The sequence below is a fragment of the Mustela lutreola genome, chromosome 10, assembly GCF_030435805.1.
Source record: "Mustela lutreola isolate mMusLut2 chromosome 10, mMusLut2.pri, whole genome shotgun sequence".
Taxonomy (NCBI): Eukaryota; Metazoa; Chordata; class Mammalia; order Carnivora; family Mustelidae; genus Mustela; species Mustela lutreola.
Window position 1 is genome coordinate 11,204,687 of NC_081299.1, and position 14,799 is coordinate 11,219,485.

General features: G+C 60.6%; 1 protein-coding gene across 2 annotated transcripts in view; it reads right to left on the minus strand.

Moving 5' to 3' along the window:
* Nucleotides 1-919: 919 nt before the first annotated feature.
* Nucleotides 920-14,799, minus strand: part of ZBTB17 (zinc finger and BTB domain containing 17) — a 30,710-nt gene continuing 16,830 nt past the window's right edge. The window contains exons 3-16 of one of the 2 annotated variants that reach the window (XM_059137059.1): nucleotides 7,103-7,309; nucleotides 5,718-5,906; nucleotides 4,941-5,081; nucleotides 4,483-4,608; nucleotides 3,884-4,116; nucleotides 3,659-3,801; nucleotides 3,258-3,558; nucleotides 2,936-3,023; nucleotides 2,669-2,785; nucleotides 2,467-2,587; nucleotides 2,096-2,226; nucleotides 1,578-1,787; nucleotides 1,397-1,486; nucleotides 920-1,307 (exon numbers count right to left, since the gene is read on the minus strand). In XM_059137059.1, coding sequence (XP_058993042.1) covers nucleotides 1,024-1,307; nucleotides 1,397-1,486; nucleotides 1,578-1,787; nucleotides 2,096-2,226; nucleotides 2,467-2,587; nucleotides 2,669-2,785; nucleotides 2,936-3,023; nucleotides 3,258-3,558; nucleotides 3,659-3,801; nucleotides 3,884-4,116; nucleotides 4,483-4,608; nucleotides 4,941-5,081; nucleotides 5,718-5,906; nucleotides 7,103-7,307 — 2,379 coding nt within the window. In that variant the 5' untranslated portion in view covers nucleotides 7,308-7,309 and the 3' untranslated portion in view covers nucleotides 920-1,023. Of the gene's footprint in view, nucleotides 1,308-1,396; nucleotides 1,487-1,577; nucleotides 1,788-2,095; nucleotides 2,227-2,466; nucleotides 2,588-2,668; nucleotides 2,786-2,935; nucleotides 3,024-3,257; nucleotides 3,559-3,658; nucleotides 3,802-3,883; nucleotides 4,117-4,482; nucleotides 4,609-4,940; nucleotides 5,082-5,717; nucleotides 5,907-6,841; nucleotides 7,079-7,102; nucleotides 7,310-14,799 lie in introns of those variants that run through there. The other variant, XM_059137060.1, reaches the window with a different exon arrangement.

The following is a 14,799-nucleotide window of genomic DNA, read 5'->3' on the forward strand; positions in this document are numbered from 1 at the left end:
TTGTGCGGGTCTGGAGCGGGCTGGCCTGGGCAGCAGCAGACGCACAGCTAGGCCCAGTGCCAGCAAGGAGGATGGGCTGCCAGGCCCGGCTCCCCCTGCAGTTGGACCTACTACAAGCTGGGGGTGGGGGGTAGTGGGGACAGGGACCACAAAGTTGATGGTCTCGCTTGAGATAATCACGGGGCTCTCTGAGGGGTTACAGCTGCTTGGAGCAAACCAGAGGGGCAGAGACGGCGTCCGCTCTCCCTGCCGAGAGGGTCAAGGATGAGCTGTTCCACGGCCCCTGCTGGCTGGGCCCCCCACCTCCCCCATCAAAGCTCCTGGCCACCTGTTTCTGACCCTCAGCTGGTCGTAGACTCCCATTGATTGAGGGCAAACCAATGGAGAGTAGGGTACGGGCTTGGCCTCGATCCCGTGGAGTGAGTGTGAAGCCCTCCTGCTTCCCCAAGCCGAAGAGAACTGGGCCCGTGGCCTGGCGGGCCTGGCTCTCTGCCTACCTTGCTCTGGCTGAATGGGCTTCTGAGCTGGGCTCTCTTTGGGGTGCCTGGATCCTGGCAAGCCAACCCCACTGGGTCACAGCAGGGTCACAGCTGTGCTCCGTGGCGGAGAGGGGAGCTCAGGTCCTGAAGCAGAACAGGTGAGAAGCCCAAGGAGGAGACCGGATGAGGGGACGGGGTGCGTGGAGCCACAGTCTCTCCGGCCCCAAGCGTGCTGCCCAGACCCCGACTCGGGACAAGGAAGCCAGTTCTTTTTCCAGACGGGTCCAGAGTCACCAGTCCCATTCTGCAGGAGGGACAGCCTGGCTTGGCCGGGAAACAGGTCGGTGCCGGCCGGTCCCTGGGTGGAGCAGCCCTTCAGTGGCATTGGCCACAGCTCTGCCAGCTCCCCCCCACACCCCCACAGGGAGCTCTAGGCGGCATTAGAAAATAATCAAATTTATTCTCTCTAGGGAACGGGGCCACCCCTCTCAGATCCAGGGTGCCATCCATCCTTAAATAAACAGTCACAAGGAGGGACGCCTGCTCACTCAGCAGGCGGCGGACATTCAGGGGCTGTGGGGGGCGTCTCTGCCAGAGCGGGCTGGCCATCGGCCCCATCCCGAGGGCGGAAGACCAGCTCCCCAGCCTGCAACACCTGCCCGGCTGGCCACGCGCTGCCCGGCCCGTACTGCTGGTAGAAGTCCGCGTCCGTCTGGAACATGACCAATGCCTGGGCCGTGTGGATCCGCACGTGCTGGGCCAGGCTGTTTGCATCCAGGAACTTGTCCCCACAGGAGTCGCAGGCATAGAGGATATGGGTGTTGGGGTCTGTGGGAGGTAGAGGCTGGGGTCAGGCTGAGGAGAGCCCTCAGGGTTGGGGGGGCACCAATTTTCAGGCCCCAGGCAGCCCCTCGCACCTTCCTCCTGTACTTGCTTCACAGCTTTGCTAATCTCGGCCTTAAGGACTTCCGTCTCATCGGCAGTCACCGCGGCCCCCACTGGTACCACTGCGGACAAAGTCCATGGGGCTTCAGGCACCTGCCCCATCATGGGAGGCACGAAGCCCGTGACCACCCCCCAGCGGCCCACGGCCCGCACCTGTGAGCTGAGTGACGGCCGTTGCCGCCAGTGCCTCGGTGGCCAGCGTGACCATGTCATCCACGGTGACCACACTGACCTCACCCCCCTCCTCGGGCTCCAGGATTTTGATGCCCGCCTTGCCCTGGTGCACGGTCTTCACGTGGGAACGCAGGTTGTCCACTCGGTTGAAGCCACGACCGCACTTGTCACACAGGTAAGGCTTCTCTCCTGGGGGGGAAGGCAAGGTTCTCGCCTGCCGTTGAGGGGGGGGGAGGACCTCAGTGGCCTCCAGCTCCCCCAGAGCCCTGTCTCTTCCAGCAGCAAGTGCTCTGGGGCGGCCACCGGGACTGCCCAGGAGCCTCCATTGGCCACCGTGCCTTCTGGAAACCAGGAGAATGGGGCCCTCATTGAAACTGAACCTCCCAGGCCCCCTGCAGCAAGGACTGGCACCCAAGGCTGGGCTCTGGAGGGACCTCCCTTCCCCCCAGCCCACCCCCAACAACAAGGGCCAGATAAGGCAGGCAGCGCGAGCTCACCTGTGTGGATGATGATGTGCTTGGACAGGTCCCCCACGTTCACGAAGGCCTTGCTGCACACACTGCACTTGTGAGGGCGAATGTTGTCGTGGTGGCGAATGTGATTGGCCAACTGGCTGGACTGGACAAATCTGCGGGGCGGCAGAGGGAGGGGCTGGCACCAAACTGCCCGAGTCTGGCGGGGAGGGTTGGGCGTGGGGGCCGCGGAGCTGGGCTGGGACCTCCCGCCTCCTCTTCTAGATTGGGGCGGACCCAGGGAGCTGGGCCTGGGCCGGGGCAGCACTTGGCCCCCTGTCCCATCCAAGCTCCGGGGTGGGGGTGGGGGGACCCCGGTGGGGCCTGGGGCGGGGCGGGGCGGGGCAGGGCGGGACCTCTTGCCGCAGCGCTCGCAGACGTAGGGCTTCTCCCCGGTGTGCTGGCGCACGTGCGCGATCAGGGAGCTGGCCTGGGTGAAGGCCTTGCCGCACATCACGCACTGGCACGGCTTCTCGCCTGGGGACGGGCGGCAGGAGAGGCCGTCGGCACCCACGCCTCCCCGCGCGCCCTGCCCCCGCCCCGGGGCCGCTCACCCACCCGTGTGGATGCGGACGTGCCGCTGCAGGGCGCCGGGGTCGGCGAACTGCCGCTGGCAGTGGACGCACACGTACGGCTTCTCCCCGCTGTGGATCCGCAGGTGCCGCTTCAGGTTCCCTGTGGGAGACGCGGGGAGGGCCCGCCTGAGGCACTGCGGGGCGGGGCGGGAAGGGGCGGGGAGAGGCGGGAAGGGGGGGGAGGCGGGGGGGGCGGGGTGCCGAGGGGGGGCGGGGTGCCGGAAGGGCGGGGGGCGGGGGGCGGCCCTACCTGAGGTGGTGAACTGCTTCCCACACTCCCGGCACTTGAGGGGCCCGTCGGCGATGTGGATCTTCAGGTGAGCCTTCAGATTCCCCACCTGCGCCCAGGCGGGGGTCAGAGGGGCCGCCCGTGGCATGGCGGCCGGAGACCTCCTTTGCCCCCCACCCCACGCCAGCAGCGAAGCGGGGAGACCGGCCCATACTCGGGGTCACCCCCTCCAGCCCCCCCGAACACCCCCTCCGCCACCCCCCCAGCCCCCTCCCATCTCCCCCTCCACCCCCCCCCACGTCTCCCCCCACCGGCGCCGCCCCGCCCCCGAGGGCGCACACACCTGGTTGAACTTCTTGTCGCAGTGCGGGCACTTGTGCTCCTTGTCGGTGTCGTGCGTCTCCAGGTGGCGCATCTTGGACGTGGGGTCGGAGAACGAGCGGCCGCAGTAGTCGCACTGGTAGGGCTTCTCGCCGCTGTGCACCAGCTGGTGGCGCTTCAGGTTGCCCGACGTGGTGAAGAGCTTGCCGCAGTCCTCGCAGCTGTAGCGCGCCTCGCCCGAGTGCCGCTTCTTGTGCAGGTTCAGCAGGCTGATGAGCCGGTAGCTCTTGCCGCACTCCTCGCAGCCGTACGGCTTCAGCGGGCTGCGGGGCACAGGGCCACAGGGAGGGGAGCGTCGCGGGGCTGGGCGGGGGGGGGGGGGGGGGCGGGGGGGGGGCTGCGGGGGTAGGGGGCGCGGCGCACCTGTGGGTCTTCTCGTGGGCCTTGCAGGCGGCCGGGTCCGAGAAGGCCTTGCTGCACTCCCGGCACGAGAAGGGCTTCTCGCCCGTGTGGATGCGGATGTGCCGCTTGAAGTTGCCGGTGTGTGTGAACTCCTTCCCGCAGTCCTGCGGGGCCGGGGACCGGGGCGTCAGGGACCCGCAGTGGGCGGCGGAGGAGGGGGGCGGGGGGGGGGGGGTAGGGCCGCACCTCACACTTGTGGATGACCGAGCCGTAGGCCTTGGACTCCGTGCGGTCGCCGTAGGTGCCGGAGCGCAGGCCCCGGGCCTCGGGGCCCAGCTCGTGGCCCGAGTCCGTGCTGGCCGACTCCTCGCTCTCCTCGGGGGCCTCCCCCTTCTCCAGCGGCGGCCCCTCTTCCTTGACCTCAGCCGCGCCCTCCTCCTCCCGCTCTTCTCCTTTCCTGGCCGGCTCCACCTCCATTTCTGCCGCGAGAAGGGCAGACACTGAGGCCTTGGGAGGGCGAGAACCGGCCTCCACCCGTGGTGCCCTCAGAGCCAGCAAGAGGCAGGGGTCTGGTCTCTGCCGCCCTCTGACCGTGGGCACCCACTGGGTCCCATCCGCAGACAAGCCCGCTGGGCACCCACCAGGGAGGGTGCTCTGGGCTGCTCAGAGGGGGCCTGTGTCCCCAGGGCTAGCAGAAGCACAGCCGGGTACATCCCTGAGAACCAGAGGCCAGACTCCGGCGCAAAGCTAAAGCGGGACTGACCGTGGGATCCGCTAGAGGGGTCCGGGGGGGACCCAGGGGCACAGGTGAGGGCCAGCTACTGGGCCGGCCGGGGGCAGGGTACCTTGCTCCGAGCTCTCTGACAACACAGCCTCTGCCTCTGCGGCTGCCATGCTACTGGTCGGGTCGGGCTTGGGCTCCACAGGCGGTGGCTCCCGGGGGGCGTCAGCCTTCTCCGTCTGCTCAGCCCCTGGGTGTGGCGTGGGAACACCGGAGGCGGGATTAGGGCCTGCCATCCAGGGACTGGAAGGCTCTCCTGGACCAGGTCCCCAGCAGTGGCTGAGGCCCGGGATGGCAGCCCAGCACACCCCAACTCAGGCTGCTTATGCCTCTGCTCTGGCTGGAGCAGGCACCCCGGTGCGAACATGTCACTCTGGGTGACGAGAGCTCCAAGGGAACAGAGGTCAGTGCCGCCTGCCTCCCGACCCCAGGAACCCCCCGAGGAAGCCGCTCGCCACACCAGGACCCGGGCCGCGGGGAGGGGGTGGGACGGATGGCCGGGCCCTCGGTGCCACAGCTCACCACTGGCCGTGGTCTCGGCCTGGCCACCCCGCTCCTCCTTGGGCTCCCTGCCCAGGCCTGTGGGGGGACCGCTGCCGGCGGGGTCCAGCTCGCTCAGCATGGAGGCAGCCGCCTTCTCCTCTTTGGCTCTCTTGTCTCCTCCTGGAGATGGAACAGGACAGACCTGCCATTTCCCATCACGTGGCCACCACCTGGAGGGGTGAGGTGGCCCCACACTTGCTCGCTCTTCCAGATCCTCCCTGGGGATACTGCTATGGAGTGGTTCGCCCGTCTGTTCCCGGGGCACCTGCTCCACACACCAGGCTGCTGGCCAGGCCCAGGATCACCAGGCCTGGCCGCTGTTCCTGTGGGGCTCCCACGCTGGTCGGGGACATACCTCACACGCAAAACAATGCCACTCGTCAGAGTCAACACTTAGGAGGGGAGCGGGGTTCTCTGCAAAGGGTGCCATGAGAATCTGGCCATACCCAGTGTCAGGAGGAAGGGCAGAAGAGGGGAGGGGCTGCCGGAGGGGCGACCCCCGTGTGCAGAGGCCTGGGCCAGGCACACCCCCCGGCTCTGTGGGGCAGCAGAGCACAAAGCAAGCAAGCAGGGAAAAGGTGGGGAAGGGAGAGGCAGACGGGCCTCTCTGAAGGCCTTCCCGAGACTCTTACTAGCAGCCCATGGGGCGAGCAAGGCCAGGTAAGGAAACTGAAGCCCAGAGAGAGGAAACAAGAGAGTCAGAGGCAACAGGCCACCCAAAGCCGCCTGCTCAGAAACAGCCACCAATCCTCTTACCTTCCGTGGCCGAGGCCACCGCGCTCTCCCCAGGGCTGGCGTCTGGCTCCGCAAGGGACTTGAGGGCATGGCAGGCTGTGATGATGTCCTGCATCTGCAGGAAGCTGGCCACGGCCAGCACATCGTCCACGTTCTCGGCGCTCAGGCTCAGCTTGGCTGTGTACATGAACTCCAGCACCTGACCAAGGCCTGCCAAGGACACAGACAGCTATCACGGACCTGCCTCAAGACCTGGCACTGGCAGCTGGCCCAGCCGCCCCACTGGGCAGCAGGACCGGGGGATCTGTGGAAAGCAGAGTGGCAGGCCAGCAGTGCCCCCTCTCTGAAGTACCTCTGAAGTACCCCCACAGAGGGCAGAGGGGGTGACAGCCACCCCGCATGGAGGACAGCAGGTGTGAATGCTCACTTAACACAGAGGAGAGGGGTATGAACGCCCACTCTCCACAGAGACAGTGTGAATGCCTGCCCTGCACAGAGACAGTGTGAACACCCACTCTGCACAGAGACAGTGTGAACCCCTGCTCTGCACAGACAGTGTGAACACCCACTCTGCACAGAGACAGTATGAACGCCCACCCTGCACAAAGACAGACAGTGTGAACACCCGCTCTGCACAGAAGGTGTGAACGGAGGATGAGAGTGTAAACACCCTCCCCGCACAGAGGACAGTGGTGTGAATGCATCCCCTTCCCCAAGGATACTCTCTGCTGCTCAGCCACCACGCCCCCCCAACTGAAGGACACTCCAACAAGAGGGTATCAGCACTGGCTCTCACGAGGGCTCAGTCACAACTATCCGACCTCCAAGCTAGTCACTGAGACCCGTCTGGGTCTCAATTTCCGTATCTGTAAACTGGGGGAACACCACCTCACCCAAACCTTCTCATGGCAGGTCCTGCCATTCTGGGTTAGAAGCCAAATCCAAGACCAGTTCTCCCTCTCAATCCCCAGGTGTTCCTGACACCCCTCCGAGCTACAGCCATGGCCATCCCCATCATGGTCAGCACAGGGGTAGGGGTGCAGGACGGACTCGACCATGGGAAGGGGTCAGGGGCTGGGAAGAGCGCCCCTGTTCTCTGTCCCTCCTGATGAGCTATACTGGGTACACTCCAGCCCAGAGCTTACCGTGAGTCCTTCCTGTCCGTTCTCCTCTGACCACCCAGGTCCCCATCAAAACAGGCCCCTCAAAGGTGGAAGGAACTCGGTGCCCACACTTTCATGGCCTGGGTGCCCTATGGGAGGCCTGGTGCAGCCCACAGCTCAAAGATGCCCCACCCCCCGGGAGGGCAGGGGCCACATCGGGAATGTCAGGAGGGCTGTGCATGGCACAGATCCGACCACAGCCTCCGAGCCTCCGCCAGCGTGGCCCTGGACCCCACGGGGTACCTGCCGCGTTACTGATGTCCAGGTGTACCACGTCCTTCTGGTCCACGAAGAGCATCTTGAAGTACTCGCTGCAGGCCGCCAGAACTGCCTTATGGGCTTTGAAGTCAACACCGTCCACCACAAAAGTGCAGTCACACAACAGTCCCAGCTGCCGCTGCTGGTTCAGCTGCTCCAAGACGTGCTGGCTGTGCTGGGGAAAATCCATGGCTGCGGAAAGCCGGAGGGCCTTCGTGTTAGCACAGAGAGGACGCCAGCCCTCCTTCAGGCAACCCCCGAACTCCCGGGTGAGAAACGCAACGGAGAATGGGAGAAGGAAAACCATGAAAGGTTGATAACGCCAGATTCCCTCTGCAAGCCAAGGCTGATCAGCGGCTCCTAGATCCCTGGGTTTACTGGCCAGCAAAGTTCCAAAAACCAAAAGCACTGAGGGACCAACACAAAACAGCCAACTTTGTGTCTTGCCAGGTAACAACATTAGAAAGTTGAAAAACACACACAAAACCCTGATGACGGTGACTGTTAAAAAAGAAAAGATGAGGGGCGCCTGGGTGGCTCAGTGGGCTGGAGCCTCTGCCTTCAGCTCAGGTCATGATCCCAGGGTCCTGGGATCGAGCCCTGCATTGGGCTCTCTGCTCAGTGGGGAGCCTGCTTCCCCCCCCCCCCTCTCTGCCTGCCTCTCTGCCTACTTGTGATCTCTATCTGATGGATAAATAAAATCTTTAAAAAAAAAAAAAAAGAAAAGACGTGGTTAGTTTAACATCGTTTACAAAAAGAATGCATGACATAATCTTAGGAGGACAGATCTTTCAACTTGATACGTTTGGCTTGATGTAAACCTTTCTATTTTGGATTTTGCCTCATTCTATCAAGCACAGGTGAGATGTGTGTCTGGGAAGACAGATGTTCCCTCCCATCGTTTCAGGAACTGGCGCTCTCCTGTGGCACCCACAGGGCTCTGGCTCCCGCCCTTGGGGGCAGAGATCTCTCTCTCTCTCTCTCTCTGATCCGTAGGCTCAGGGAACTGCATGACGCTGGGGTCTCCTGTGCCTCCAGTAACCTCTCCAGGGTCCCAGGAGGGAGAGTGAACTCTGGCCCCTGACCCTGAGAGCCACCGGGCTGGCCTGTTTCACTGTCAAAGGCCTCACGTAATGCCTGGAAATCCTACAACTGTCTCAAGTGAAAATGCTCAGAAAAATTCCATGGCCCGGTGCCAAATAATCACAAACCACCACAAGCCATGACTAAATAAGTATCTAAAACAGCTCTCTCCTTCCCAGCAACACACCAGGGTGCAGCTTGGACCAGCATTTTACAGGGAAAACAGCAGGCCCTCGTTCAAGAAAGACCCAGTTTCAAAGTAAAAGCCAACACCCCCACTCCCGGGATGGCACTGCACAGACCCCAACCTGGGGCTAGGCTGGCAGGCCCCGGTCCGGCATCAGAGGCCTGGGTCTGCTCAGAGCTGCCCCAGGCTGCTTCTGGGCAGGTGGGAATGGCACTTTGGGGCTCCCAGCCCCCAGGCTTCTGCAGCCCCTCATGGATTCCCACTGTTCTGTGACATCAGCCTCCTGGGGGTGAGTCACCGTGCGGGAGCCCTGACCATGTATGGTGGTCTGGCTGTGATGAGCATCGAGGAAAGCCATGCCTGCCTCCCCCGCCGGGGGGCTTAGGTGGCACTAATCGCTGCAAAGCCTACCCACCCCGTGGTATCTGGAAACTTTTCAAGCAGGGCTAGGTGTTTGCTGAGCGGCGGGGGGGAGGGGGGGCGGTGTCACCTGGCAGGCAGGGCTCCAGGCAGGGAGTGGGGGCATAGGGGTGACAATGGGCTGTGAGCCACATGCCAGCCTCTGTCTGAGCCATGAGTTCAGAGCAGCCGTCGCCGGAGACCCAGAAACGGCCTTTCCCTCCCTCGAGCACCCCCGCCCCCGCGCTCAGCCTCAGTCCCAGCCTCCACACTCCCACGGCTTCTTGGTTCTTCACTCTGGCCCCTCGCCTCCGGGGGAGCTGAGAGGAGCAGCCGCGGGAGGCCACGGCAGGGGCCAGGCCGGGAGCAGAGTCCGAGTCAGGCTGGCGGAGCCAAAGCCGCCACTGCCACACGACCCCCCGGAAGGCATCCTTCTCGGTCTTCAGTCCCCGGAACAAGCAAGTTCCTGTTGTGACCTGAAGGAATGAACGCGAGAATTCTTGGCTGCTCTGTGCCCGAGCTGGTAAACACAAAAACAGAGATGTTTCTGGAAAACATGGAAAAGAACCAATGTCCAGTCCATGGGTTGAAACCCCCAGGCCGGGCCACTCAGGCCTGGGTTCCAAAGGCAGTACACACCGGGCAAGGCGTACACGGAATGACAGTGGTGGGCCAAGAGAGGCCGGGTCAGCTCACCCCCGGATCCGCCTTCTCGCCAGGGCCGGGGGGGAAGATGTGAGCGCATGTGTACCCGGGCCGCCCCCGAGTCCCTGTCACTGGCCACTCCCTATGTCCCCGGAAGCCCAGGTGCAGAACCCCCTTCCAAATGCAAGAAAGGGAGAACCACCAGCACCCGGAGGGCCAGATGCTCCCTCTCAGCTTCAGAACAAGCCCATCCGGCACTTGGCAGCAACCCGGCTCCTCCACCTTCCCCAGCAGCCAACCCGAAAAGAAGGGGGAGGAAGTGTCTCCCAGGTCTAGAAACAATCAGGGAGCGTCCCCCCAACAACCGCACCCCTCCCCCTCCAAGGTACAGAGTTGGTCCAGGCCCTTGGGCGCGAGCCGGTGGAAGGCAGGGAAGGCAGAGCCCTCCAGCTGGAAGGCGATCTGGCCTGCTGTGAAGCGAGCCCCCAGAAGAGACGGACCCCAGAGCGGAAGGGGGCTGCCACGAGCCCTCGAGCTGCTGCGGGAAGGGCACAGAGCTGGCCCTCCTGTGGCTGGACGCGGGGGGGAGCTCTCCTTTCAGAGACCTTGGAGGGGCCAGTAAAGGTCCTGGGAGAATATGGCTGGTGGCCGGGTACCCCCTAGACCCTACCCCTGGACAGCAGCAGGTGCCGGCAGGGAACGCTAACCACGTTCTTGCGATGTGAGCTGTGGCCTGGACATGGGTGTAGGGAGCGGAGCCCCCCAAGGCTGCCCCCAAAGCTGTTCCAACGGAGAAACACTTCTAAGGTGCATCTGGTCTGACAAAATCGAAGAAAGAAAAGGAAGCGAGGGGCGCCGGGGTGGCTCAGTGGGTTAAGCGTCTGCCTTCGGTTCAGGACATGGTCCCAGGGTCCTGGGGTCGAGCTCCCTGCTCAGAAGCAAGTCTGCTTCTCCCTCTGCCTCTGTGATCTCTCTTGCTTTCACTTTCTCTCAAATAAATAAATAAAATCTTTTAGAAAATAAAAAGAAAAAAGAAAAGGAAGGGAGAAAACGGGAGAGGGGGAGACAGGAAGCGGCGGAAGACCGGGAAGGGGCGGGAGCGGAACCCCGAGGAAGGAAGGAAGGATAAGGCCGCAAATGCAGAGGGGCCTTCAACACAGGTCCCGGGCCCCGTCCCGGCCGTGGAGGCTCCCCGAGTGCTCACAGGGTCCCCCCCAGGCTGTCAGCAGCACTGGGGATGTTATAACCCCCCAACTGGCAGATGGAGCTCAGAGGTCCCCCCAGCTGCCTCCTGCGCTCCCCTCCGCCAGCTGGCCGCCCACTAGAAAGCTCCAGCAGCTCTTTTCTCCCTAAGGCAAGGGGGTGAGCAGGTGAGGGGCCCCCTGCCATGGTCCTCCTGTCAGAGAGGCCGCACTAGAACCGGGAAGTGCCCCACTGCCAGAGCTAGGTGAAACACTAGAAGATCTAGAAGATCTAGAAGATCACGGCAATCCTCCCACCGTCTCCTGTTTCCTTCTCCGCACCACAGTGAAAGGAACCCACGGCGATCTGGCCAAGCTCAGAGGTGCTCGGGAGGAGGCGAGGGCACCTGCCTGAACCACACAGCTGGACGTGGGGGCCCGCGGGCACTGGGAGCTGCCCACCACAGTCAGTGCACGCACCCAGGGGCCGCTGCAGCTCAGTAGGACGGACAGCCCCGCCACCTAATGTCTGATCAAGTGCGACTCTCCCAGCCCCGCCCCTGCAGCTCAGGGCCTTCACTGGAGCGAAACTAGAGGGGTTCCCTCTGCCTTACTTCGTCCTGCTTTAAGGGTGATCAATGTGGCCTTAAAGCTACTCTAAGACAGAAAACGCAAACAGAACAAAACCACGGGGCCCACCAAGCCCAAAGCCCTCAGGTTAGATGCAGAAAACGAAGCCCCAAACTGGCACATGACTTGTCCATTCCAGAAACGGCCCGACCTTCCAGAAGCTCTCCACTGCACTCCTCACTCCTGCCCTGCGCCACTTCCCACGATGCTGCTGGCTGCTCAGCGCTGATCCCTGACGAAGGGGCCAACGTCTGGCGTCAGAGCTGTCTGGCCGGACACAAAGCCCTGGCCTGCCTCACAAGGAATCCGTCTGGGAACAGAAAAGCGAGGGACCTGGAGAAGCCTGCAGTGTGAACTAAGCAACATGAACACGGACGGCCACCGACAAGTCCCCCCATCCTGCACACCTGCTAGGAGATCCCGGCTGGATCTGGGCGGCTCTGACCGACCAGAGCCAAGGACTCGGTGCCAGCTCCAGGCCTGGCCCTTAAGAGGGCTGCAGACTCCGTGCGGCTCTCCTGCAACCCAGCCACCCCACCGCAGGGATGCCCAGGCTCTCCTGTTGGGGCCCTGGAGGAGACGCCACAGGCACAGGCCACATGATGAACTCTGAGGCCCTACTGGACAGTGGCGTGTGAGGCGCTTTCCTGGACCTTCCAGCCCAATTACTAGCTGAATGTTGTCATACGAGTGACCCCAACACCTCGTGGAACAAAAGAAACTGCCCAGTCAACCCACAAAATTGGGAGAATAAACTGCTGGTGGTTTAAGTCACGAAGTTTTGAGACAGTTGCTCACAGCAAGAGAGAACGAATACGGATGGTAAAGTTGTAAAGAAAAGGCAATGAGTAACAAAACGTCCAGGACGATGGTTCTGTGTAGATGGGAGACAGGTAGGAGACGGGAGGAAGGGGGAGGAGGGGGGAGCGAGGGGGAGGAAGGGGGAGGAGGGGTCCTCCGAGACATTGGGAGTGCTCTATTTCTTGTCCTAGATACACCTAGATTTATTATTGATAACTACTTATTATTTAAATTAAATTTAAAAATAAATATTAATAAATTAATAATATTTATTATTAAATTTAAATTAAACATATACATTTCATATACTTTTGTAGGGCAACATGCTTCAAAAGCTGACAAAAGTTGACAAAATTTTGAATAAGAAAAAAGTGAGGAACAGGTGCCAACCTCAACCTTGCCCAGACGGGGCTGTGCAGAAGCCCGCTTGCCACCGCTCGCACTGGGGCTGCGCTGGGGCCCAGGCCTCATGTTTCAGGGTCACTGAGTCGGGGGCAGGGGCACTGGCCTGGGGAAACACAACCCGTCCCACCCATGCTTCAGTTCCAGAACACCTGCAAGCACACGATGACATAAGGAAGGGCTCCCCTTGGGTGGTGAAATCCCAGACCCCACAGCCCCGCTCCCAGTAACTACGAAATGGCATTTACGGGAGTCTCTTCAACACGGCCAACAACAGGGGGCACGCGCAGCACCACAGATCACCTAAAATCTAAGAACATGGGTACTCTGCTGTCAGGCTCTGCTCTGAGTGCAGAGGCGGCAGAGCCTCTGGGGTCAACCTGGGGAGGACCCCGGGCCCCAGCTGGGCCACGCATCAGCAGTGGATCGCCAGCAAAGCCCCTCCTCCAGCAAAATGGGGCCAATGGGACCGCCTCCCAGGTGTGGCACAAGCTTCGCTTTGCCACCGTAAGCACAGAGCCTGCACCGAGCCTGACTGGTGGTAAACATTCCTCAAACTACTGTTAGCAGGAAGCAGAGATGCAAATTATAGCTTTATTTTTAGGCCGAAGACCATATCAGATGGTTTCTACATATCCTTTCCTGCTGGGTACCTTGGGTAACTATTTAGTGACTTGACCTTGTTAAGACGCTGTAATCATAACCCATTATTCTTTCTAAAAGCAATCTGGAAAAAATCCCAGAGCCCAATTAATGTTAAGAGAGGGAGGGAGGGCAAGCAGGGGCGCTGGGCAAGAACCATTCAGAGCAATTTTCTCTGTCGGGGAAGCACTTTATATCGAACAACTGTTCTGTTAAACCCCAAGGGCACTCCCGGGGGAAGGCCAGAGCGCCTGCCCAGAGCTCTCAGTGGGTCCGCAGAGCATGGCCCCATCTCAGAGTCACAGGGGCATCTGTCTAACATGAAAGATTACCCAGGTTATTAGCAAGCACTACACGGCATTCAGGGTTTCCAAACTGCCACACAGAGGGAAGCCATTAAGCCAGAAAACAACCAGCCCAGCGCAAGGAGCTGCTGATTTGACAAACACAAGAAGTCCCTGGCTCCCCGAACACCGCTGCGCCCAACTACAGGCCTGGGCAGGACACAGCCGCCTCACGTCCAAGGGCAAGGGACAGGGATCACCACTCTGCTTCCAGATACCTGGCATTCCAGATTTTCTGGAAACACAGGTGGTTCCCATCTCCAGCTTAGCACATACAAACTCAGGCCAAGCAAATGCAAGTGTGGTTAAGCCTTGCAACCGGGACACGTACTGGCCCAACCTACCATCCACCCCGTGTGACACCCTCTCCCTTGTCAGAGCAACACCGCAGAGGCAAGTACCAACAACCAGCCCTTCTGGCACTGTTCTCGTGGCCCTGCAAATACAGCTTTTATATTAAGCTCATGTTTCTCAAACTTTTTTTTTTTTAAGATTTTATTTATTTGACAAAGGGAGCACAAGCAGAAGGAGTGGGAGAGGGAGAAGCAGGCTTCCCGCCAAGCGGGGAGCCCAATGCAGAGCTCGATCTCAGGATCCTGGGACCATGATCTGAGCTGAAGGCAGACGCTTAATGACTAAGTCACCCAGGAGCCCCTGTTTCTCAAACTTCTAACATCACTTTCCCCTTTAGGGTAAATACACAAACTCATTCAGCCCTTCCCAACAGCCCTAGATTCTGATACTTGATCCTCTACTGGGTAATGGCTCCACTCTGAAAATCACTGCTACCTCCCACATAACCCCACCAGCCAAGATTCAGCTGTATTTCCTGTGAAGCTTGTACTACCAAAAAAATATGGATTTTTAAACACCTAAAAATTGTACCTAAATATAAAACTAGGGATGCTTGGGTGGCTCAGTTGGCTGAGTGACTGCCTTTGGCTCAGGTCAGACCCCAAGGTCCTGAGATAGAGTCCGGCATCAGACTCTACTGATTGGGGAGCCTTCTTCTCCCTCTGCCTGCTGCTCCCCCTGCCAGTGCGCGCTCTCTAACAAATAAATACAATCTGTAAAACTAATAATAAATAAGTATAAAATTTAAAAATTTTTTTTTATTTATTTATTTGACAGACAGAGATCACAAGTAGGCAGAGAGGCAGTCAGAGAGAGGAGGAAGCAGGCTCCCTGCTGAGCAGAGAGCCTAATGTGGGGCTCGATCCCAGGACCCTGGGATTATGACCTGAGCAGAAAGCAGAGACTTTAACCCACTGAGCCACCCAGGCGCCCCTAAATTGTTTTTTTAAAAAGATTTTATTTATTTGACACAGACAGACATAGCGAGAGAGGGAACACAAGCAGGGGGAGTGG